The following is a 25,300-nucleotide window of genomic DNA, read 5'->3' as shown; positions in this document are numbered from 1 at the left end:
ATAAAGTGGAATCAGAAAAAAATTATATTCATAAAGACGAAATCAAGAAAGAAACCAGCCTCATTTTTTTTTTCTTATAAACCTAACGGTTGTGGGTTTTTTCACAAACATTATTCTTACCAGGAAGAAAGAATTTACAAAGAGAGCAAACAGAATCTAGTTGTAAAAAATCTCAAGAGAGAAGAAAAGAATAAATTCAAGTTGAGACTGTCCTTTAATATAAAATCACGAGTAAATTTCCTGTGGTCCTGACACAACTTTTTTTGTTTTTAGGTGGAGTATAGTTGCTTTACAATGTTTTGTTAGTTTCTGCAGTACAACGAAGTGAATCTGCTACATGAATCAGGATAGATACATATATTCCCCCCCTCCTTTGGACCTCCCTCCCACCCCACCCCCCAATCCCACCCATCTAGGTCATCACAGAGCACCGAGCTGAGCTCCCTGTGTTACAACTTTTAAGAAGAAAAAATATCGGGCTTCCTTGGTGGCGCAGTGATTGCGAGTCCGCCGGCCGATACTAGGGACGTGGGTTCGTGCCCCGCTTCAGGAGGATTCCCCCATGTCGCGGAGCGGCTAAGCCCGTGAGCTATGGCCGCTCGGCCTCCGCGTCCGGAGCCTGTGCTTCGCAACGGGAGAGGCCACGGTGGTGAGAGGCCCGCGTACCGCAAAAAAATAAAAATAAAATGTTGACGCTTTGGTTTTCTTAGATTATATTGTCCGCGGGTAGTACGAAAGAATTCACCCTAACATACCAGCACGACTTATCTTACCGTTTCTGCGTCTTTTTATCTTACGCAGATAACTGGCACCCCTTTCCCTCACTGTACAAAATCTGAATACGATGTAAATAATTGTATTAAAATTTTTCTAGTCCAGACGCAGAAGAACCCTTTCCGGTACAAAGCCCACCTTTCCCCATGCGCATGCCCAGTGTACCCTACTGCTTTGCTCCGCTTTCATGCAGCTCAGACTTCAATCACCACGTAAGGGTATCCTGCAAACTGGGCTCCAGTTGGCTGATGCAAACAAGACTCGTGGGTTCCCAAGAGCTTTCGGGTACGTAAACTAAAAAGGGGTGATCAGTTTCAGTTCAAAAATTCCCATGGCCCAGAGCCCGAGTACACAAAGCAGCTGTTCCTACTCGTGGGGCCTCAAAGAAGGGGAGGATGATGGGAGAAGACGAGCAACTAACTACAAGCCCCAGCATGCAATGCGCTATTTGGCTCCTGGAAAGAGGCCCGCGGTGCAGCGCGGTTCCGCCTCGGCCCAGAACGCGGGCCGAGCGCGAGATGCCGATTGTCGTCCAACCAGAATGCTCAAAATGAGGAAGACAGGCGTGGCGCTGTGAGCGAGCCCTTAGATCTCGTATCCAAGACTCCCTGTTTCTCCCTAGCTCCTGGCATGCTAGGTAGCGGTGTCTGTGTACGCCAGACTATTCCCCACAGGCCGGCATCGGCCCTCCGAGATCCTAGTGCCTACGGTGTTGCCACGGAACGCCCGGAGCCGGATGTGACGTAGCCGTGGAGGAAGAAGGGAGAGGTGGAGCGTGGCGCGGTGACGTCCTTCCAAGATGGCGGAGAGAGAGTGAAGAAACTGTGTTCCCCTTTGGGTTACTATAGGTGAGTTCTGTCTTCGCCCTCAGCCTGCTGTCCCCGCTCTCTCCAGACCCAGGGACATTGGAGGGCAGGCTCCTTGGAGTTCGCGCTCAGGTCGGAGTGAAGGTGTTAGTGTGGAAAGCTTAAGCGAGGCAGCCCCGGTGTTGGCCTTGGCCACAACCTCTGCTGTGGGAATTCGCGGGAGTGGGAGCTCGGCGAAGGGCAGGGAGGTGGAAGCCAGGAGAGACCGGCTTTCGCAGTCACTCTCGGATGCCACCTCGAGTGGAGGCGGGGTAGGGAGGGGTGTGGCCTCCTGGGGCGAGTGAGCTAACCTTTGACAACTCTTGGCCCTGCTCGTTCTCCGCCCCCTGGGCGCCCACCTTGCGTTTGAAGCCACTGTGCTCCGAGGAAGCTAACAGGTTTCAGTGATTTGAGAGTTTTACATTTGATCTTAGCCAAAAGGCCGAGAAGCGATTGAGAGCAATTTTAAAGAACTCATACCGTGTCCTTTCCCCCTTTGTCCCAAGAAATCATTTCTTAGTGGTTCATTAATTTTTTTTCGTAATATACCTGTGCCTACTGAGCTTGAAAGTCTGAAGGTTCAACTGATGCAAAAGCGTGAAATTTTGCGGTGCTTTTATTTTTTCCACTTTGTGGAAAATGTTTTCACACATCGCCATTTATTGACGTGTCCAAAGGATTGTGTTAGTTTACCAAGCTGAAATAAAAGCTAGAAAGGCATTTATCCCTTCGGCAGTTTTATCCATAACTGTTTGATAAGAATTTTCTGGGGATATAAAATGAGAACAGACTTTATTCTAGTTCATGTTTTGTGTCTCTTCACTCATCAATTGCTTGGGTGAAAAGTTTGATGAAAACTTAGGGTTACTGATTTACTATTTCTTTTTGTTTTTTAGAGCAAGGGTAAAATTCGATTCTGATATCAAAATGCAGTATTCGCACCACTGTGAGCACCTTTTAGAGAGACTGAACAAACAACGGGAAGCAGGTTTTCTTTGTGACTGCACCATAGTAATTGGGGAATTCCAGTTTAAAGCTCATAGGAATGTGCTTGCCTCGTTTAGTGAGTATTTTGGTGCGATCTACAGAAGCACTTCAGAGAACAATGTCTTTCTTGATCAGAGTCAGGTGAAGGCTGATGGATTTCAGAAACTGTTGGAATTTATATACACAGGAACTTTAAATCTTGACAGGTAAGGTACACATTTTATTTCCACTTATAAAAGCTGGTCAATAGTCTTTAGAGCCAAAGCAGATTAGTTTTTTTCCATTTAGTCCCTGAACTCTGAGTCTTCAAATATTGATGTGCACAGTGTTGTTTTTAATAAAGAAGTCAGTGTCTCTGATTTGAGATAAACAGACCACATTTCATAAGCACAGAAAGTACAGATGTTAATACGATTAAAGCATGGTTTTTGACACATTTGATTTATCTACTGAAACAAAGCCTGTGATTTCAGTTATGTAAAGTTAAAGATCAAAATATGATGAATTTTAATTGAATTCCAATTTCCCCTTGCTTTTTGGTCTTTATGTTCCTCTGGTCTTCTCTCTCACTCTCTGTCCCCTACTTCTTAAGGTGTTAGGGGTGGGGAGGTATAGGTGGAGAAAGAAGGAAGAATCTCTGTGTTCATTTAATAGTGCTCCCATTTCCAGCTGTAAATAGCAACCTGCAGGACCTCTTCCTGATCTTGATTCAGGAAAATAACTTCATTGGCCATGGCTCCTGTTGCCTGGTAGAGCTATCAGTGCTAATGCTTAAGTCTGGTCTAAGATGCAAGGATGCTTCTCTGAGATGCTTAATGCTGTCGCTGTACTGACAAGAAGTAGGTTCCGAGGAATCTGATAATGCAGGCATTTTGTGTCTTTCATACGTGATGAACTGTATAATTAGATCAATACTAATTCGTTTACTTGTTGTTGGGGGAAAGGTAGTGGGGATAAAAGGAAAGAGAAACCAATAAACTTAGTCCTGTCTTCTTTTCTCCATCTTTTATGAAAGTGTAAACATGAATAGATCATCATCTGACATAGAAAGATTATGGTCTTTAGAATTAGATCTTGCCTGTCAAGTCACCATGTCTCTGAGCAAGCTATAGCCTCTCTGGGCCTCAGTTTCTCCATTTGTGAAAATGAGATGATAATAACTACATTGGTTGTTACTGTGAAGATTTAGGATTTACTGCCTCCCAATGAACATTACTTTCCTTCCTTTATTTCCTCTTCTCTATCCTACTCTACAAGCCCATTAATTCCGCATTTATTGGAGAAAAATTAGGGAAAAAACAAAAAAGGAAACACCTGAAATTCTGCCACCCATTGATAACCACTCTTAACACTTCGGTAAATATTCTTTCATTGTTTTCCAGATGATCTCCATAGATATATGCATGTACACATTAAGCAAAGTTCTTCGCTCTCTTTACACTGCAGCTTATCGTGGAAATATACTTCTTGAAAAGCTGGAATTAGGATGTTCCTTAATCCTATTGAAAAGGAAACATTCATGCTGTTTGGAATTGCTTTTAAATTTTGATGTAATGAAATTTTTGAGTCAGTTCCGTGTAAGTTGATTAAAGGAATAAAGCAGTGTCATAGATAAATGTCATATGATATTATTTAAATTTACTGAATATTTGGCTATACAAGTGCCTCTGATCTAAAAATTTAGAATACATAATATAAAATCACAAAACCAGTGAATTTTGGTTGATCTTCAATTTAGTGGTTTCCCTTTCTCAAATAACTTTACCAAAAATCTTGAACTGATTGGAACACAATGAACAGTGCCTTACTTTGAGCCTTCGTGCAAAAAACCAGTGTGAAGAAGAGCCAGATGTTTGGCTCAATCTTTTTTTTTTTTTTTTTTTGATGTGGACCATTTTTAATGTCTTTATTGAATTTGTTACAACATTGCTTCTGTTTTCTGTTTTGGTTTTTTGGCCCCAAGGCACGTGGGATCTTAGCTCCCCAACCAGGAAATGAACCCGCACACCCTGCATTAGAAGGTGAAGTCTTTTTTTTTTTTTTTTTTTGGTATTTATTTATTTATTATATATATTTTTTCAATCACTTCCTTTTTTTTTCTGCTTTATAACAAAGTGAATCAGTTATACATATACATCTGTTCCCATATCCCTTCCCTCTTGCATCTCCCTCCCTCCCACCCTCCCTATCCCACCCCTCCAGGCGGTCACAGAGCACCGAGCTGATCTCCCTGTGCTATGCAGCTGCTTCCCACTAGCTATCTACCTTACGTTTGGTAGTGTATATATGTCCATGCCTCTCTCTCGCTTTGTCACAGCTTACCCTTCCCCCTCCCCATATCCTCAAGTCCATTCTCAAGTAGGTCTGTATCTTCCTGTTTTACCCCTAGGTTCTTCATGACATTTTTTATTCTTAGATTCCATATATATGTGTTAGCATACGGTATTTACCTTTCTCTTTCTGACTTACTTCACTCTGTATGACAGACTCTAGGTCTATCCACCTCATTTCAAATAGCTCAGTTTCGTTTCTTTTTATGGCTGAGTAATATTCTATTGTATATATGTGCCACATCTTCTTTATCCATTCATCCGATGATGGACATTTAGGTTGTTTCCATCTCTGGGCTATTGTAAATAGAGCTGCAATGAACATTTTGGTACATGACTCTTTTTGAATTATGGTTTTCTCAGGGTATATGCCCAGTAGTGGGATTGCTGGGTCATATGGTAGTTCTATTTGTAGTATTTTAAGGAACCTCCATACTGTTCTCCATAGTGGCTGTACCAATTCACATTCCCACCAGCAGTGCAAGAGTGTTCCCTTTTCTCCACACCCTCTCCAGCATTTATTGTTTCTACCTTTTTTGATGATGGCCATTCTGACTGGTGTGAGATGATATCTCATTGTAGTTTTGATTTGCATTTCTCTAATGATTAGTGATGTTGAGCATCCTTTCATGTGTTTGTTGGCAGTCTGTATATCTTCTTTGGAGAAATGTCTGTTTAGGTCTTCTGCCCATTTTTGGATTGGGTTGTTTGTTTTTTTGTTATTGAGCTGCATGAGCTGCTTATAGATTTTGGAGATTAATCCTTTGTCAGTTGCTTCATTTGAAAATATTTTCTCCCATTCTGAGGGTTGTCTTTTGGTCTTGTTTATGGTTTCCTTTGCTGTGCAAAAGCTTTGAAGTTTCATTAGGTCCCATGTGTTTATTTTTGTTTTTATTTCCATTTCTCTAGGAGGTGGGTCAAAAAGGATCTTGCTGTGATTTATGTCATAGAGTGTTCTGCCTATGTTTTCCTCTAAGACTTTTATAGTGTCTGGCCTTACATTTAGGTCTTTAATCCATTTTGAGCTTATTATTGTGTATGGTGTTAGGGAATGATCTAATCTCATACTTTTACATGTCCCTGTCCAGTTTTCCCAGCACCACTTATTGAAGAGGCTGTCCTTTCTCCACTGTACATTCCTGCCTCCTTAATCAAAGATAAGTTGACCATATGTGCGTGGGTTTATCTCTGGGCTTTCTATCCTGTTCCATTGATCTATCTTTCTGTTTTTGTGCCAGTAGAAGGTGAAGTCTTAACCACTGGACTAACAAGGAAGTCCCTGGCTCAGTCTTTTTTGATACATGTCTTTCCTGGGGAGCTGGGGAGCCAATTGTTTGAGCTCAGACACAAATGTAAGAGAAGACATATACCAAAAATAGAAAGTCTGTACAACTTAGTGATTAAGAAAACAGAATAATAAAGAATTAAGTGGACTCAGGAGCTAGATTACCTTGGTCAAATCTTAGTTCTAACACTCTGTGTGATCTTGGACAAGTTACTTAACTTCTTTGGACCTCTGATCCTTCATTTGTATGTAAAATGGGGATTATAATTACTCATAAAGCAGTTAGCCATATACCTGGCAATATGTAATTAAATGACTTTCAGTGACTATTCAAAAAGTGAAAGCAGGGCCTCCCTGGTGGCGCAGTGGTTGAGAGTCCGCCTGCCGATGCAGGGGATACGGGTTCGTGCCCCGGTCTGGGAGGATCCCATATGCCGTGGAGCGGCTGGGCCCGTGAGCCATGGCCGCTGGGCCTGCGCGTCCGGAGCCTGTGCTCCGCAACGGGGGAGGCCACAACAGTGAGAGGCCCGCATACCGCAAAAAAAAAAAAAAAAAAAAAAAAAGTGAAAGCAAGTTTGCAGGCACTTTAACTTCATGCTTATAAACAAAAGCAGATCAGTTATTGACATAAACAAATGCTGATTCTCTTAATTGTAACTGAGATAGGCTATCTGTGAAATAGATAATTTGTATGAATTACTGTTTCAGTACTGAACAGTTAGTGTGTGACTCAGTACTAGTTTGTATTGGTCTTAAAGGCTATCTCACCTTGTTGGTGATTCATTTTATGAAGCACTAAGCACAATTATAATTTGAGACCTAAGTATAATAAGTGATGGAGTAAATTTGGTTTTCATTCTAATAGTGTCTCTCATTTATTGTAATTTAATAATAGACTGTAACAGAATCAATAAAAATGCTTAAGAAACGTAATGTTTTTAGAGAGTGACAGTGCTATATACAAGGAAAAAGCATTTTGTATGGAAGATAAATAAGATTGTATTTATGTTTGGGGCATTCATGCTATATCTTTGCAAACAGGGAGTTAACTTGATTACAAAGATCATTCGTTATTTGCTCCAGAATTATAGCCAAAGGCCATAAGAAAAGACTTTTTTTTTTTTTGCGGTACGCGGGCCTCTCACTGCTGTGGCCTCTCCCATTGCGGAGCACAGGCTCCGGACGTGCAGGCTCAGCAGCCATGGCTCACGGGCCCAGCCACTCCGCGGCATGTGGGATCTTCCCGGACCGGGGCACGAACCCGTGTCCCCTGCATCGGCAGGCGGACTCTCAACCACTGCGCCACCAGGGAAGCCCCAGAAAAGACTATTTTAAGTAATGTTTTCTTAGCTAAGGGAGTCAGTTTACAAACAGGTTTCCAAACTAGCCTATAAATCTACTCAATTTTTCTGAAGAATTAAATAATATCTGGGGAAAATGACAAGTAGGAAGTTTACTTGGGGTGTGTGTGTGTGTGTGTGTGTGTGTGTGTGTGTGTGTGTGTGTGTGTGTGTGTATGTTTATGTATGTATCCATCGTGAGATGATTAAAAGCGTATATTTTTAGTGTTAATACCAACTCAGTTCTGAGTTTACAGCTAAGAAAATTGAAGCACCCAAAGATGCTGATTTATTCTAATTAATTCAGCTAGTAATCCAGAGCCATTGCTAGCGTAACTGAACAGCCAGCCTTTCACTACATTGTAAGCTTCTGGAGGGCAGGGACTATTTGATATTTCTTAATATCGCTCTCAGTACCACGCATGGTAAATGCTCAGTAAATTTTTTTTTTCTTTTCACATTTCATTCAATACATGTAACAATACATAAAAGATTTAACAATAAGGAGATTTTTAATTTTTTGCTTTTATAAATTGCTTTTCTTTTTAAAAATTTTTTTAAAAAGTAAGCTGCAGGCTTTGGCTTGGAAAACACCAGGGTAGTGGGGGGCATAAACCTGAGGCTCCTGCCCCTTATCTGCCTTCACGGTACTGTCCCCTTCTCCCAGCTCCTCCCTGACTCTGTGAGCCAGGCCTCAGACCTTCCAGCTAACCACTTCCCATGAGCCACTACTCTGATGTCAGCCTATAACCAAAGGAGCTGGGGGTCTGGGCCTGGTTACCAAACCTTCGCCACCCACTCAGTCAGGGTGCTCCCCACCTGCAGGCAGGCAGCAACACCCTATCTGCTACCATCAGCCCCACCCAGAGCCCACTGCCCCACCCCTCCCTGTCTAGCCCAGCCATATGCAGCTCTGCCCCATCTGGGGATGCTCTGCTCAGAGATGGGCCAGCAGGGCCGCCCCAGCCCCCCTGGTAGGCAAAGACTGTGGAAACCTCTGGGGTCCTGTGTTCGGCCATGTGATCCCAGGGGTGCACATGGGCCCCTTGGGTATCTGAACAGAAGGGCATGGGAGGGAGGGCCGCACCCCTGCAGTCCTGCTCTGCTGGTCTAATGGGCAGCTGCCCACCCTACCCCACCCTGCACCGCGGGCTCCTGAGTCGGCAGATTAAGCATTTTATAAAGTGAAATGCTCAGTAAATATTGATTGGAATGTTGAATATTAATTTTTTCTACATAACTCTAATATGACAAACTCTCCAGCTAATTTGGGTTGGGGATCACACACAGAAAAGCTGGGAAGGTTGCTAGAGAGAGCTTAGTGCATTCTAAAACCTTGTTCTTCCAGATGTGATCCATGGACCAGCAGCATTGGCATCACCAGGGCGTATGTTAGAAATGCAGATGCTCAGGCCCCAAAGCAGACCTACTGAATCAGAATCTACATTTAACAAATCCTTGGGTGATGCACATGCACAGGAAAGTTTGAGAAGTGCAGTTGAAGTCCCTCACAGGGGAGCAGAGGAAGATAATAATTTCTTTAGACTCTTCTTGTTGTCAGTCCAGAAAAGTTGGTTGGTATCTGAAGAGGCCTCAGGAGAAATGGGAGGAGGCAGTAAGTTGCTAACAGCCACTTTCGTGTTCCAGCTGTTTTCTTAACAAGTAGAAATTTTAACATTTTGTTTTTCCATGGTTGTACATATGAATAATCCATTACTTTTCATCTTTTCAAGTTCTGTAAAACTGGAGATTTTTGCCTAAACATTCTGAGTGAATAAATTTTTTATAAATTTGTTCTGTTAGGCCTTTTGTATCATTCTACTTCATTAGGTCTTTAAAAGACAAATATTTGTGTAGCTCTGTTTCAAAAATGTTTTTTCTTTGATCAGAACATTGTCATTTAGCCTTGTTTCCTTACAGTTGGAATGTTAAAGAAATCCATCAGGCTGCTGACTATCTCAAAGTGGAAGAGGTGGTCACTAAATGTAAAATAAAGATGGAAGATTTTGCTTTTATTGCTAATCCCTCTTCTACAGAGATATCTAGTATTACTGGAAACATTGAATTGAATCAACAGACTTGTCTCCTTACTCTACGAGATTATAACAGTCGGGAGAAATCAGAAGGGTCTACAGATTTAGTTCAGGCAAATCCTAAACAAGGGGCTTTAGCAAAGAAGTCATCTCAAACTAAAAAGAAGAAGAAGGCCTTCAACTCCCAGAAAACAGGGCAGAATAAAACAGTGCAATATCCCAGTGACATTTTAGAGAATGCATCTGTTGAAGTATATCTAGATGCAAATAAATTGTCCACACCTGTAATAGAACAAGTTGCACAAAGAAATAATTCAGAACTTGAGTTGACATCAGTTGTGGAAAATACTTTCCCAGCACAAGATATTGTGCAAACTGTTACAGTGAAACGGAAACGTGGAAAATCACAGCCAAACTGTGCTCTGAAAGAACACTCTATGTCTAATATAGCCAGTGTCAAGAACTCTTACGAGCTGGAGAGCTCCGGGGAAGAGCTGGATCAGAGGTATTCCAAGGCCAAACCAATGTGTAACACGTGTGGGAAAGTGTTTTCAGAAGCCAGCAGCTTGCGAAGGCACATGAGAATACATAAAGGAGTCAAACCTTATGTCTGCCACTTGTGTGGAAAGGCATTTACCCAATGTAACCAGCTGAAAACGCATGTAAGAACTCATACAGGTAAGACTGGTTTGTGGAAAGTATAATTGTTTTTATATTGTGACCGAAATAGTATTTTTATAAACATATTAACATACAGTGTTGACTGTTTGTGACCAAAATTTTTGTATTCATAAAAGTATTGAGCATGTTAGACTTGAAAATGTCTTTGTAATTGTGACCAAGTATATAATGGCTATTTGTTTTGTTGTAACTGATACTCTGAAGTCCCAGTGTGTGAACTCTTTAAACCATTTTCCCTCACAATTAAAATAAGCATAAATTTAGTTCTACCTTGCTAAATATTTAACAGACAATATATTAAAACTGATAAAAAGTAATTACAACTCAAGCCGATTCTCAGATTTTACCAACACATCTCACCACCTGCTTCTTTGTCGAACTTCTGAACATAAATTATATATACGTTCCTTCCTCAGCCTCTATATTTACCTTTATTGGTACACTTAGATTTGTGCTTTTTAAGATACATTATGTATTTCTCTCATTGATCACTCTTCACTATTATGAACTAAGAAACACTAATTTCTTTTAACTCTACTGGTGGTTTCAGTAATCAATCTGGAAAAATATCCTATTTGCTTTTTTACTTCTAGAGTTAATATTTTCTGAATACTGAAACTAGTACTGTTGATGAACTCTTTTGAAAGCTTGTATGGCTTAAGCAACTAAAACAATACTTCCTTCTAAATATAAATTTTATTTACTTTTCTTTTAGGTGAGAAGCCATACAAATGTGAATTGTGTGATAAAGGATTTGCTCAGAAATGCCAGCTAGTCTTCCATAGTCGCATGCATCATGGTGAGGAAAAACCCTATAAATGTGACGTATGCAATTTACAATTTGCAACTTCTAGCAATCTCAAGATTCATGCAAGGTAAAAATAAAAACAAAAAAACAGATGTTTGATCTTTGAGTCTGTCATTCACTATAGCCTTAAATGGACTATTGTATGAGAATTCAGGACAGTAGAGTTCTAATTGTGGTACCACCACACAGTATTCTTAGTACAGTGAAGGAACCGCAAGGGAGCCATGGTGCCTGGAGGGGAATAAGTGAGCGAGGGAAATAAGATCAGAATGGTGTTAGGGTGTCCACATGGTGAAGGTTTTGTAGGTCATTATAAAGCTTTTACTCTTGAGAATGAGAAGTAAGTGATGTAATCTTGCTTGCATTGTAAGAAGATCACTATGGATGCTATGTTAAGCAAAAGATTGTAGGATTGCAAGAGTGGAAGCAAAGCTACCAGTTAGGAAGCTATAGATAAAACCCAAGTGAGAGTGACAGTGGTTCAGGTCAGAGAGAGAGCAGTGGAAGAGATAAGTGGTAGTCAGATTCTGGATGTATTTTAAAGGTACAACAAACAGAATTTGCTGCCCATTGGATGTGGGGTATGAGAGAAAAAAAGAAGAGTAGAATTAAAAATGATTCTCAGGTTTTGAGCCTGAGCATCTGAAAAGATAGAATTACCATTAACTGAAGTGGAGATTTGTGGACAAAGCAGTTTAAGTAGGAGTACAGGAGTTTAGGAGTAGAGTTCTGATCATGTTAAATTTGAGATGACTATTAGACATCTGAATGGAAACGTGCATTAGATAGTTGGTTATCTAAGTCTGGAAGTCAGGGGGATGGTTTGAGTAGATAGTATTTAAAGTCATAACATTAGATAAGGTCACCAAGAGAATGAAGATGGATAAAAAAGAGATCAAAGGATGGAGTCATAAGGCACACTAAGAGTTCTGGGAGACGGGCAAGTCATTATAAGTGACTAGGAAGGAACAACCAATATAGGGGCAAACCAGAAGATTGGGCTGTCTTGGAATTCAGGTGGAGGAAATGATTTCAGAAGGAGTAATCATTGTGTCAAATTCTGCTGATAGGGAGATTAAGAGTGAGAATTGACTATTGGATTTGGCAAAGTGAGAGGTTAGCAGTGGTTTTGACAAAAGCAGTGTTAGCAGAGGCTAGTAGAGAAGAAATGAAAGTAGAACCATTGGAGACTCAAGATTTTACTAAAGGGGAACAGAAAATAGAGGAGCAAGTAAGGTCAGGGGTCTTTTTTTTTTTTAAGATGGGAGATATATCAGTATATTAGTATGCTACGATCCAAAGGGGTGGTGAAACTAGATGATATAGGATGGAGGAAATTGCAAGAGTGATCATTGAGTAGGCAAGGAGGATAGTATCTTAAATATATAAACTGGAGTACTTGGATTCAGAAGAACTGTCATTCTCATATTAGAGTTAAGAAAAGCAAACTCTATAGATACAGATGCCTGTAGGTGGAGATTTGTGTGGTAGAAATTTACTTCTGATTGCTTAAGTTTTTCTCGGTGAAACAGGAAGCAAGGACATCAGCTGAGAGTGAGGATGGGTGAGGATGTGCTGAAGGTTTGAGGGAAGAGTTTCGAAGAGTGAGTGAATGGACAGACAAAAATAATTGCCTGCAGTATTATGGGCACACTTGACTACCACATAAGGCTGATGGCAAAACTTTGAACTAGTCTCAGAACTAATGTTTTGAAAACCAAAACATTCATTCTTGACAGTATACATTGAAAACTGTTGATTTTAAATACATATTGTTGATCTGTTAAGATGAAATGAAATAAGATACTGCACGAAGAATTGTATGAAAAATGTTTGCTGTGTGGTGTTATCCTTAGATTGTTTTACTTGCCAACATGTATCTTTATATTTATTTACTAATAGGAAGCATAGTGGAGAGAAGCCATATGTATGTGATAGGTGCGGACAGCGATTTGCCCAAGCCAGCACATTGACCTATCATGTTCGAAGGCATACGGGAGAAAAGCCTTATGTGTGTGACACCTGTGGGAAGGCATTTGCTGTCTCTAGTTCTCTTATTACTCATTCTCGAAAACATACCGGTAAGGATTTGACACAGGGATGGCTTAAAATAAGGAAAGTTGTAAATAAAAGAAAAAGGGAAATTGAGCCTTTACAAAAAGTAGGTTAAGGCTTTGTAGTTATATATCTGTTGTGTCTGTGCTTCTTGAAGCTTTTTGTGTTTCTGATTTTCACATAAATATTAGATGTAAAAGCAGACTTATTTTCTAGAATAATACACAGTGGGTGAAATTTTTTATCATGTAACTTATATACATTAAAATCAGATAATTTTGACAATATATAAACTTGAGTTAATAAGACATTTTTTTTTATGACCTTAGAAGAACTCCTTAGGGTCTTGAAGCTTCATTTCCCTTGGATAAAACTGTAAAGTTAAGGGGTTGGGGTGAGTTTGGGTAGAACATTGATTTAATAACTTCTTAGGACTTTTTCTACACAGACATTGTAAGATTTGCAAATTAAATAGATACTTCAAACCCAAAGTATCAATTTTGAAGCAAAATCTGTTGTTCAAAAATTTTCATTTTTTTGTAGGCTAATTTTTTAATAGATCTTTCCTAAATGATTTTATTCCCCTTTAATAATATTATAGATAGCAAAAATTGAAATATGGATTAATGAATTTTCATGTTTTTAATTATATAAAAATCAGACTTCTTGTCCACCTCTAGTCTACTAGAAGGATATTTGGAGAAAGTTTTATTATATGAAAAGCATCAGGTTACATGAACAGTGTAAAGTAATTACTAATGTTCATTTAAGTTGGATCACACTGAAAATACCTCTGAAATACAATACAGAGAGGTTTTAATTTAAATAATATTTTAGAACAGCTTACTTTAGATTATTGTAATTGATAAATATTATATTGGTATAGTACACCACTTCGCTATCTTTTATTTTCCATCTAGGTGAAAAACCATACATATGTGGTATTTGTGGGAAAAGTTTTATTTCCTCAGGAGAGCTCAACAAACACTTTCGATCCCATACAGGTCTGTGTTTAGGGAGAACGTATTATTTTTTGTTCTCTCTAATTTCTTTTTATGTAAACCTTGACTTTAAACCATTATGGACTATATGGTATCTAATCATACTCTTAACTGTAGCTATATTTTAATGTATGAATATCAACTTTTTATTTGTTTATTTTTGTTTTTTTAGTTGTTTGGATTATGGATTAAATTTGGTCAAGAATTGTGTAGATTTTCTAAGAAGTGTGCCAGATAATCAATGGTTTTTAAGTGATTTGGATAAAATTACACAGATAATACCAAAAAATGAAAAGGAATAGATAATACCAAGATAATATCAGATTTTCTTATTAAACAATGTTCAGTATGCACGTTTTAGGAATATATTTTAATATTGACATGTTTATTGTAAAAGGTAGTAATGTAAGTAGTACGAAGAAAATATGAAATACACAAAAATTTTTAAAACAAAGAACACCACTTTGAAAATGTACTGTTCTTTTTCTTTCTAAAAGTTATTTCTTGTAATTCCTACCTAGTATAGTGTGAGCACCTAGTAAACAGTTAATAAGTTTATTGGCAACTTCTATATCCTCATGTTCCTTACTTTGCATTATAAAGCAATGAACAGTTCTTATTTCAAAAGAATTATAATTTTGTAGTATTTTTATTCTGTGAGTATTTTTAAAGGATTTTCTAATTTATAAGCTACCTGAGAGCAGAAATCATAATTACGCATTTTCCCCCAGCTACATCTCTTAGCCAGAGTCTGGCATATAATTGGCACTCACTAATGTCTGATAGAAATAAAAAAGTAAGTTTTTTTTAGTTTGAAGTTTCTGTTAGTGAAAATGCTCGATTTTTCCTTGAAATAGGTACACTTTGTATTATAAAGGAAAGGAGTGCCTATGTGTATAGAAGTTTTCATTTCACTATATTCGAACCAAGAGATTAAAATGGTAATTTGAAACTAAATTTAAACAATATAATGTTTGCATTGTGTTTGTGAACATCGATATTTTTGCCTTAGTAGCTTCTGAAATACTGAGATTTTAATTTTTTAACTTGTTTTTCAGGAGAAAGACCATTTATCTGTGAATTATGTGGAAATTCTTACACAGATATTAAAAATTTAAAGAAGCACAAAACGAAAGTCCATTCTGGTAAATGCTTCTGTTTTTTAAAAATTTTGTGCTCTCATATTTGTACTATTCCTTAAAATGTTGAGATACACATTGTAACAGTTTATATTAGATATATATTTTTAAAAATTAGGTGCACAGGGCTTCCCTGGTGGTGCAGTGGTTGAGAGTCCGCCTGCTGATGCAGGGGACACAGGTTCGTGCCCCAGTCCGGGAAGATCCCACATGCCGCGGAGCGGCTGGGCCCGTGAGCCATGGCCACTGAGCCTGTGCATCCGGAGCCTGTGCTCTGCAGCGGGAGAGGCCACAACAGTGAGAGGCCCGTGTACCGCCAGAAAAATAATAAAGTAAAATAAAATAAAATAAAATTAGGTGCACACATATGAGGAAGGTAGCTTTATAATGTGCCGATGAGTTCACTCTGAATTTCTTTCCGTATTGACCTTGTAATAAACGTTGCTTGAAATAACTTCCTCCTTTAAAAACCTGATATATGAATGTAAAGCAATTAAACTCCAATAAAGATGTTAATAAATAAATAAATAAAAACCTGGTATATGAACAATTGCAAGAATGAGAGAATACATAAACAACTATATATCACTCTTTCCCATACTACAATCTAGGTTAACTGGGGTCTACTGTAGTTATGCAAAGAAAGGAGCATCATGAACGCTAGTCCAAAAAGGTATAAGAGGAAATAGGGAAACGGGTATCCCCAAATTGTTATGATGCATGAAATGGAAAGCCAGACTACAAAAATTTTAGTCTGTTATTTAAAATGAATCCTTGAGAAAGTTTCACTGTGCTTACCATTCTGTCATGATTAGAAACAAAACGCTAGTCTTCTTCACTGTGTAGAGATGATAGTAAGTCTTTGATAGTAAATATAAACATCATAAGGATTGAGGTAGTAATGTCTGAAAACTTCAGTGAGTTATTAATTCAACAGGCATTTATTAAATACCTCTAAAGTACACATAACTATGCAGGGTATATGAAGTTGAACAAGGCATAGTCCTAGTCCTCAAAGAGCTTACCATCTGGTGTGGGAGACCAGAAATCTAAATAAATAACTGATTACAACACAAAATACAGGATATAATAGAGATGCAAGAATACTGAAGAAGAGGTTAAGTCCTTCTGAGGTGAGTATTGGAAAGGCTTAATTCTGGGGAAACTGAAAGGTGGAGAAGAGTTCAAAGGGTCGAGATGGGAAAGGGAATGTTCATCCCAGGCAGAGAGAATATTGTGAAGAGAGTCATCGCAACAAGAGAGCGCAGGTTGTATTCTTGGCTGGCTGAACTGAAGAATAGTCTGGCAAAAACAGAATCATAACTTTAAAAAAGCAAATACGCAATTTTGTCTAACAAGGTTAGTGAGATTGAAATCATGTCAGTACTTTGAGAAGAACGTGGTAAAGCTAGTGGAAAAACTGAAGGGAAAAATGTATCTTTAGTCAGTGGGGTAATTACTCCCTTGAGTAACACAGAATTTTCTTCTGAAAATAAATGAAAGTGCCATACCTCTGAACTTGAACTTACAGAATAATATGAACTACTCATTAATACATTCAGTGAATAAACTGGGTACTTACTATGTGTGTAGCACTATAAGGTACTTCGAAGGAATTAGAGAAGTATAATTAGACATTTACTTTGAAGGAATTTATAGTCTGTTGAGCATTCAAGGCACACCTAAGTAGAATGTTACATGCCAGTAAGATAGATGTCACAAGGTGGTATATGAAAAACTGACAAATGAGTGATAAAGTAGATAGGAAACAGCTTACCCTGGTCTAGCACAATTAAGTCCATTTTTATAATGGTGCTTAAACCTAATCTTGAGGCCCATAATGGATTTGTATAGATAATGCTAAGGGCAAATCAGCAAAAAAGAAACAGTGTGACTAAAGGTGTGGGGCTGAAATGCAAGTTCTGGGGGTGGTAAATAGATTGAGTCTTCCTCATGGTTTTTGTTTTGTTTTTAAAGATGGTGAGTTTTTTTACCTTCCATTTCAGGTACAGATAAAATTCTAGATTCCAGTATAGAGGATCATCCCTTGAGTGAACAAGATTCCATACAAAAAAGTCCTTTATCAGAAACTTTGGATGTGAAGCCTTCTGATATGACTTTACCCCTAACTCTTCCACTTGGGACTGAGGACCACCACATGCTTCTGCCTGTCACAGATAATCAGTCTCCTACATCAGATACATTGTTGAGGTCAACTGTGAACGGGTATTCAGAACCACAATTGATTTTTTTACAACAATTATACTGACTTTGTGAGGAATATGGAATTGCTAAATCGTCTCTGGTAGTAAACATAAACACCTCTGGTAAGGTGCATATATTCATATTAAATTAACCCTTCATTTGAGTTGTGGCCATTATTTTTCATTCACTGAAGTAAAAGCACCTGATGCTGCATCATAACTGTGCAATGCTTATTTTGATATTTGGCTTTTATGTCTACATTATACACATAGCTTTTAAAGGAATGAATTATACTACAGTAGCACTATTTGGGGTGGATAAGTTTTACTATCTTTTAGAGCTGCCTTAATTCCATATTTATTTTCATTTTAGAATTGCCTTTCATTTACTGAAGTAGAATCTATCAGTTTATGATCCACTTATGACCTGTGGGATGTGTTTATTTTCTTCCCGTCAAAATTTAAACAAAATCCATAATAGTATCAGCCCAAGAGTGGTGCTGTTACTAAGTGCCATAGACCAGTACATAAACTGGGGGGAAAAAATTCGAATCTCTGCCTAAGAAAATTTAGATACTGAGTAAGAATTGTGCTATTTCTCTATTAATATAGTCCATTGGAGGTAACTTTTCTAATGAAACAAAAAGTGCTTCTCTTAAAAACTAGAAAACTATATATAAATTTTGTTCATTTAGAACTCAGTATTCTGGATAAAACCAATGGTCAGTACTTTTGAATTATCTGAGACTACATTTTCAAAATGAATTTTAAATAGATATTTGGTGTTTTTATCTTATTAAAGACAGTTTCAGATTTGATGCAGATTGTTTTAATAGGTTTCTAGATTACTGGAGATGAGGAAAATATACTGAGTTTTGAAAATTTTTGATAAGCCTCTCATATTCTTATGCACTTTTTAAAATATAAAATCCTAAAAAGAATTTTCTAAGTAGCAACTTAATGCATAGTATAAAACACTTGTCTTCTGAATTTCATACATTATATTCATAAATAGTTAAGAAATTAACTTCAATTATAAGTGAACATTTGAGATATCAGAAAGCCAGTTTATTAAATATTTTATACTTGAGTTTTCTGTAAGTTTCGAGTTTTACATTTTTATAGATTAAACCACAACAGTTCATGGTGGTCGTAGTTTCACAGTAGTCATTTTCCTTCCTAATGAACTTAGAAAATTCAGATTTATTCTGATATTTACTACCACTCTTCCCCCTCCCATTTTTCCCATATTGATTTATTTCACTGCCTAATCTTTGGACAGTAAATTATCAGTTCCTCAAAGTCAGTTCCTATACTGCTGATCAAACACCATAGTGACATTATTTCTTATTTCTGCCATGCATCATTTGTTTTCTGCTTTTAAACTATACCTGTAACCAAATTAATGTATTTTCTATTGGTATTGATTTCTTTAGTTATATTTTCTCTGGGGTTCCTAGTCATAGGAACCAAGTAGAAGACTTAATAAAACTAAATTCTTCTAAACTGTACAGATCATCACCATTTTACAGCAGCATTTTTACAATGAATTGCCACCAGTGGGATTGACTTAATTAAATAGAGTTTGAAATACTGCCTTTGTATAACATACATCAAACTTAGTATTTAATTTATCTAAGAAATCTAATTATGCATATGTATTAATTTAATATACTGGGTTTAAATACAATTTATAAAGTTATAAAAATGTTCAACTAATCTATTCTGGCTTAAATTCAATAGGAATTTATTGGAATGTGAAGAAATTAAAGAAAATTAAGACTCAGCCTTTTTAAGAAGTCTGCTGAAATGGAGAGGCTATATTTAATTCACATCTTCATTAATCCAAGCATCTAATGAACAAAATTTCTTTTTAAAAACTGCTATAGTGATGCCATAATTCTGTAAGGGTAGTAGTTACCAAATTTCCTCTAACATGATGATAATTAGCATTTGCCTTTACATAAATTAGCCTTTAAATTTATTATTTTTAGGATTATTGGATTGGAGTGACTGAAGTTGATCTATTCTCTTCATCACATTATCTGCTTCTTAGCTAAAATAATTTTATTTTAAATTGACATGGCTTGACGCTCTTCCAGAATGACATGTAAAGAAAGCTTGAAGACTGAGTATCTTTGTCTTGTCATTCTTCTCATAATGCTGTATTATTCTTTATCATAATATGCATATATTTTAGTTGTATCTGCTATCATTGTAACACAATTATCAGTTAAATTCATCTTTAAATATATTTGCTACAATGCAGTGTTTTGGGAAAGTTCTATTCTTAATTATGTAAGTATTACTAAGTTTTTTGAAAGTCTTTTTAGGATGCTGAACATCTTATTGAGAAATTATTTTCTAAATTTTGTTTTGTATTTGTATTAGATTATTCTTTCTGTATCGTTAGATTTTAGGCTTTTTAAAAAAACATAGATTATATATAAATGATTTTTTGCTGGTATTTGTTTTATGTTTAATTTCATAGAATGATTTTGATAGATTTTAGAAAATTGTTTTATTTTTTTCAAAAGAAAAGGTTCTGTCAGTTCTCTTGCAACAATAGTGTATCACTTTTCTGTATGTTTCGTTTCTACAGCAATTGTGCAAATGGGAGTAGTTGAAATGTGCTTATATAAAGACAATCTACATGTACTCATTTTTTTAAATATCCTAGAACAGTAACTGACATTTGATGCATATCAGAAACATAGTTTAAAAATAGTGGTGTCCAAGCCCCACCCCACCTTAGGCTCTCTGAATCAGACAATCTCCAGAACATGCTGAAAAGCTCCATAGGTGATCTTAATGCATACCAAACACTGAAAACTATTATCCTAAACATTTCTTGGTGTTCTTCCTTTGGGCTCTTGATATGTGATATGTAGGCTCTATTTTTTTTTTTTTTTCTTTTGGCCGCGCCATGCAGCTTGCAGGGATCTTAGTTCCCCGACCAGGGATTGAACCCGGGCCCTCGGCAGTGAAAGTGCAGAGTCGTAACCACTGCACTGCCAGGGAAGTCTCTCTGTGGGCTCTTGATAAATGAAGCTCTTGATATAACTTTTCACTTTTTACTCAGAGATTTTGAGTTTTTAGAACTTGTCTAGAAATACCACCAAATAAAAAGAAATTGTACTTTAATGCAATTTCTGTAAATTCTACATTTTTACTCATTATGTATGAACAATACCGATATTTAGTTTTTGGAGCATTTCTTGAGACAGTGATATGGTCTACTTGTCTGTCCTCTACAACCCCTGCCCCCCCTTCACTGAACAGAGCTTTGGTGTATTTGCTTAAGGAATTTAGATAATTATCATGTAAACACAGTAATCATTCAGAAATAGGGTATTTAACTTCAAGAATATACTGAAATAAACACCATGGATGTGAATCAGATATTTAGATTAAAATATCTGGCCATTATTTCAAATGCTGGAAAATTATTGAAATCAGAATACATACAGCTGTAAAGATGAATAAGATAATCTCCTCTTTTAAGTTTACAGTCAAGTGGGAAAGACAAGCCTGAATGCCAAGTGTTATAGTGGAGGAAGGAAAGAAAGGAAATGCTGAGCAGTCAATGGAAGTTGAGTGGACAGAGAAAGGGCTGTTACTCCCCTGGATAGGCAAACAAGAGGAGATGGCTAATGGGAGGAATTTGTACACAGCTGACTGAGGTAGGGAGAATGGAGAGAAAGTGTGAAAGGTGGTGGCAGAGATAGGAATCAAAGACACATCTAGCACTGTATCTATACCACCTTGAAATAGTCCTCTACCTTTAGCCTGTGCTGAAAGAGTGGGATTAGGAAGCCATGTTTATAATGCAGGATCTCACACACTCAACTACAGTTGACTGCTGAAGGGCAGGGATTAGACAGCCACATTTGTAACACGATTCCATACTTGTGACCACAGCTGACGAACACCTTACCAGGGAGAAACCATTCTTAGGCCAAACTGAGCGACTTTCTTAAGAATTTGAGCTATGAAATTCAGAGACTTACTAGGTATTGGTGTACATGGAAAAGATCATTTAGATCTGGTCCACAGTCACTGAAGCAAGCCAAAGTCTAAAAGAAACTGAAGCAGAGAAAGCTGACCTGTAGAGCGAAGCAAGGGGATGAAGTAGGGTTTGCAGAACCAAGCAACTGAGGCCCTGTGAGAGAAGTGGCTTGGTTTCTGGCTTTGCAGTCCCATTCTTGAGGTCACACAGCTATGCTTCATTTCCTTGTTCTGGATGCCAGTGATTTTCTTACTTCCCCAGCCAGGGACTGAACCCACAAATTCCCTAAATCCGCCTTTTCTTAGGCAGGCTTGAGTCAGTTTCTATTGCGTGTAGTTAGGCAGTTTCAACTTAGAATCTTAAATTCTGATCCTCAGCGATTGAGTATATGGAGGTGACATTAACTGCTAGGCAAGGTAAGGGGGAGGTTTATGGAAGAGAAGACTTTATTTTGTATGTGCTGAATTTGATCAGTGGTGAGATACCTATGTGAAAATGTCTAGCAGTAGTTGGAAATGGGGACTGAAACCCAGCAGAGGTTAAAGCTAGAGAAACAGATCTTGCAGCATAAGGCTAATAATTATTGTGATAGAAATGATTTAGGCAACGCTGGGAGATGGTACAGAAGAACAAAAGACAAGGACAAAATCTTGGGGGAAATGCATTTTAAGAATGAGCAAAAGACAGAAAAAGAGATGGAAAGTGATAATAGGAAGAAAACCAGGGTGATGCAAGTTTCACGAAGACAAAAGTGGCTTTGTACTGATCACGTGGTACAGAGAAATTAGATACGATGCAAATCAAAGACAACATTGGGTTGAGTAATTGGGTTGGGTAATTGGAGCATGAATGATCCCCTGAGAAAGGCAGCTGCAGTAATAATAGTGGGAGTAGAACCCAGGTGGATATGGTTTGAGTAGTAGATAAGACGTAATGAATACTACCATTTAGTTTGAAAAGCAGAGTGCGTACAGCAAACAAGATCATTTTATCAAATATCTAAAAGGTACAAACCACTTTATTTCTTGCTTTTTTGCTTCAAACTTGAAACTTTGTTAAATGATGAGCATAATAGAGTCTGCAACACTGTAATTTGAGGCTGGATTTGAGCTGGATCTTAAAGGATGATTGCTAAGAGGAAAATGGAAGGAAATGTATAACATGTATATGATTGCAGATTTGGTCGTTACAATTCAGATGTGCAGAAGAAGGGGGATTTTTCCTACAGAACTCTTGCACCCAGTGGGAAGTCTAGAAAAAAATTAACTTTTAGTCCTAGGCACTTCAAAACCTAATCTGATACAAAGCAGGTAGAATTTATAATATCTTAAGGTACTGCTTAAACATTTTGAAAATGGCTGTCTTATTTCTACCCTTTGTCTTCTCTCTAAAATGCTGTCGACATATATGGGGAGGAGAGGAGGCTTGCATGACAAAATGGCATCAGGGAAGACACTGTCTTCACTCTGTTCTCTGGGCATCCTGCTGGCCTCTCATGCAATAGGCAACAGCTTGTAAAATATGTGATCAGGTTTTCCCTAGCCTGGTCAGAGCCCAGTAATTCTTGGCTGACCTGGCTTCACCTTAGTTCTCTTGGATGCGGAGAAGAGAGCTCTGAGACTTCTGCAAAAATGTCTCAAGCAGTCCGGTGTAAGTAAGGTTGCAGGTTTAGCACATGCCACTCCACTGCAGGCTCCAGATAAGCCTATTTCCCATTTACCTATTTGCTTCCCACTGAGCTACCTTGTCAGTCTCCCCTTGGGAGAATATAGGAACTTGTGGGTCCCCTCTGTAGCACAGAGGAACAGAGTAGCTTGGGAAAGCAAACTGCATTAGAAAGGTTTACTTTGATATGGCTGTGTCCTAGCCTGGGAGTATCTCTTTGAGAATCCTGTGGACTCCTACCCAGCATATTATGGAATACTTCAAAACAATGAAAGCTGAATAGACACTGCTACATTAAACAACACGAATGAATTGCACTAATGTACAAAAGAAGTCTGACACAAAGCGTATATATACTGTATGATTCCATTTATATAAAATTCCAAAACATGCACAACTACTCTGATGTTAGACATCATGATAGTGGTTGTCTATTGGAAGATGGTTGGAGGTGGTTCTGGGGAAGCTTATGGCATTTACTATCTTTATCTGGGTCCTGGTTAACACAGATGGGTTAGCTTTGTGATAATTCATCTCGCTATTCACTTAGATACTTCCATTTAAAAGAAGTATATATTAAAGAAACTAATTTGAAGAATGAGAAAACCAGAGCATTGGTTTTTAAACTTCAGTGAGATTAAAGATGACCTGGATTGTAAAAATGCGGATTCCCCAGACTATCCCCAGAAATTCTGATTCAGTAGCTCTCACTCTAAGAATCTGTATTTTTAACATTTGCCCCAGGTGATTCTGATGCTCCATACTTTAAAAAATGCTGATTTGGTATCTTCAGTTTAAACTATCTTTACTCTTTGGACAGATGTTCAAGTGTCTGTGACAGAAGTCTGTCATAGTGTTTCTCAAGTCTGAGTTTATTGGCTATCTAATTGCTAGGAGTAGCATTTCCTCACCAGCTTAATGTTTTCCAAATGTAATGACAATTGTTAGAAATGTTTGTATTTTTTCCTATACCATGGTTTTCTTGCACTCATTGAATTCTGCAGTTTTTCAAATTTGATCAAAAGACAAAATTTTTTTAAATTTCCTATTGCATTTTTAACACTATAGACATGACCTTCCTCGGACATACAACTTTTTTTTTAGATACAGTTAATTATTTCTAGCTATATTCAGCATGTAATAATGTAAAAGAACTTGGTAAAAAAACAGCTAGTCTTTGTATCTGCAGAGGAGAGATCTTAAAGTGGAAAGTAAGATCTGAAACATATAGAGAACAGTGGAAACTAAAGTTTGATAAAAGCTAATAACTAAGAGTAAAAATTCATCTCTCTGAAAGCGTGAGAATGGATTTGGTAAGGCATTTAGGTCTTTCCTGGCTCAGTAGCTCTAGAACATTAAGTGCAAATCATGGCTTATATAATTTATTCAGATGTTCTTCCCATTTCATAACCACCACCACCATCTGTGCCACCCCCTCACCACCACCACCCCAGTTTCCCCAAGGAGTATGGAAGTGTGGTATGAGGTGCTGAATATAAGGAAAAACCTGTTAAACTTTAAAAAACATTAAGTAGTGAGTAGGGCATATTTATCTTAATTCTTTAATCTATTAAAGGAATGGACAATGACAGATGTGGGGGTTTTTTGTAATGTTAATTTTTGTGAATAAATACAGCTATGATTTGAGGAATTCACAGTACTTTAAGTGAAGGCCAGTACTTTGACAACTGTAAAGCTATCACGTTTATTCCTCTCTCAACATTTAGAGATAGATGGTTTTTCCATTTAGACTGCAGAAATTAAAAGTAACCTCTTTAAATTGTTCACATAAAATTTTTTTCTCACACTTTGCTCAGCTTTAGCAGTAATAAATCAGATTAAACAGTTAAGTGGTATGTATGAATTAATTTGTGAACATGGGTCTGTAATCAAAGGATCGTGGTGTCTGTTGCCTCTTCATAGAAATTTTAATTTGAAAACAGGATTGACCACAGACAACAGTAATTGTTTGCCATCAAATCATGAAAATGTTATTGGCATCCTCCAAAAGAGAGAATTATCTTTTTTTAAAAACTCACTGGCAGCACTGACCTGTTTGGAAAGTATACATTTATATGTATTTGTATATGTTTATATATATTTGCCTGTATTTGTGAAATTGTATCAATACCCATTTGTAAAAT

At 37.6% G+C, this 25,300-nt stretch overlaps 1 protein-coding gene across 4 annotated transcripts; it reads left to right on the top strand.

Annotated features, from left to right (window-relative positions):
- Window positions 1–468: 468 nt before the first annotated feature.
- MYNN (myoneurin) lies at window positions 469–19,947 on the top strand. 4 transcript variants are annotated; one of them, XR_014294336.1, is made up of 9 exons: window positions 470–1,622; window positions 2,516–2,812; window positions 9,482–10,272; window positions 10,991–11,150; window positions 12,986–13,164; window positions 14,059–14,142; window positions 15,198–15,284; window positions 17,285–17,605; window positions 19,226–19,947. XR_014294336.1 is itself a non-coding variant. In XM_082624452.1 (8 exons), exons 2-8 carry the CDS (start codon window positions 2,547–2,549, stop codon window positions 17,545–17,547), a joined length of 1,830 nt encoding a protein of 609 aa, XP_082480578.1. In that variant the 5' UTR covers window positions 471–1,622; window positions 2,516–2,546; the 3' UTR covers window positions 17,548–19,947. The 4 variants fall into 4 exon arrangements, 3 of the variants coding, with proteins under 3 accessions (XP_082480580.1, XP_082480579.1, XP_082480578.1); XM_082624452.1 differs by having other exon boundaries at window positions 471–1,622; window positions 17,285–19,947; XM_082624453.1 differs by lacking the exon at window positions 14,059–14,142 and having other exon boundaries at window positions 17,285–19,947.
- The last annotated feature ends 5,353 nt before the right edge of the window (window positions 19,948–25,300 follow it).

This window comes from Mesoplodon mirus (genome assembly GCF_964341445.2).
Source record: "Mesoplodon mirus genome assembly, chromosome: 6".
NCBI lineage: Eukaryota > Metazoa > Chordata > Mammalia > Artiodactyla > Ziphiidae > Mesoplodon > Mesoplodon mirus.
The sequence above is the reverse complement of the archived record's forward strand: the minus strand, read 5'-3'. Positions and strand labels throughout refer to the sequence as shown.